Below are 756 nucleotides of genomic sequence, written 5' to 3'. Positions count from 1 at the left end.
TATATATATATACACATAACTTTTTAAGATGGTTGAGATTAATAAAGAGAATTTAAAAAAAAGGAAGCAGAATACATATGTATGCGCGCGCACGTGTGTGTGTGTGTGTGTGTGAAAATATTGATTGGATGTTATGTTTTGCAGTATAAATTAATATTCGTAAATTAATATTAATATATAATTAATTTAATAGATATATGATTGATAAACACAAGTATTTATTTAAACATTCCAATTTTGTTATCCAGGTGAAAGTCAGTAGTCCGGATTACGCGAACATGAAGAAGGAAGATGTACTTGCGGACTTTATGCTGCGAATCGAGCATTACCAGGAACGATATCAGCCTTTGGACGAAGAATGCGAGAGCGACTTGTCATTCATGAAAATATACAACACCGGCGAGAAGGTGCTGGTCCATAAGCACGAAGGCCATATACAAAGTAGAATAGTTTACTATCTTATGAACATTCATATTGTGCCACGCACGATTTATTTGACCAGGCATGGTGAGAGCCTGATGAACCTCGAGGGCAGGATAGGCGGCGATTCGGACTTGAGCGAGCGAGGACATGAATATGGCAAGGCATTAGCAGATTACATCAGTAATCAGAATATACAGGTAATCCCCCTTGATCTTCTTACAACGCATATTTTATCGATTTATTAATTTTATACACGCACGCACGCACGCACGCACGCACGCACGCACGCACGCACGCACGCACGCACGCACGCACGCACGCACGCACGCACGC

At 40.3% G+C, this 756-nt stretch overlaps 1 protein-coding gene across 3 annotated transcripts in view; it reads left to right on the top strand.

The window, feature by feature from the left end:
* LOC108692823 (6-phosphofructo-2-kinase/fructose-2,6-bisphosphatase 1) overlaps nucleotides 1-756 on the top strand; it is a 7,801-nt gene that overhangs the window by 3,158 nt on the left and 3,887 nt on the right. For all 3 annotated transcript variants that reach the window (XM_018201328.1, XM_018201330.1, XM_018201329.1), the window contains exon 3: nucleotides 249-620. In XM_018201328.1, coding sequence (XP_018056817.1) covers nucleotides 249-620 — 372 coding nt within the window. The remainder of the gene's footprint in view (nucleotides 1-248; nucleotides 621-756) is intronic.

The sequence above is a fragment of the Atta colombica genome, unplaced genomic scaffold, assembly GCF_001594045.1.
Source record: "Atta colombica isolate Treedump-2 unplaced genomic scaffold, Acol1.0 scaffold82, whole genome shotgun sequence".
NCBI lineage: Eukaryota > Metazoa > Arthropoda > Insecta > Hymenoptera > Formicidae > Atta > Atta colombica.
This window is presented reverse-complemented; position numbering and strand designations above follow the sequence as displayed.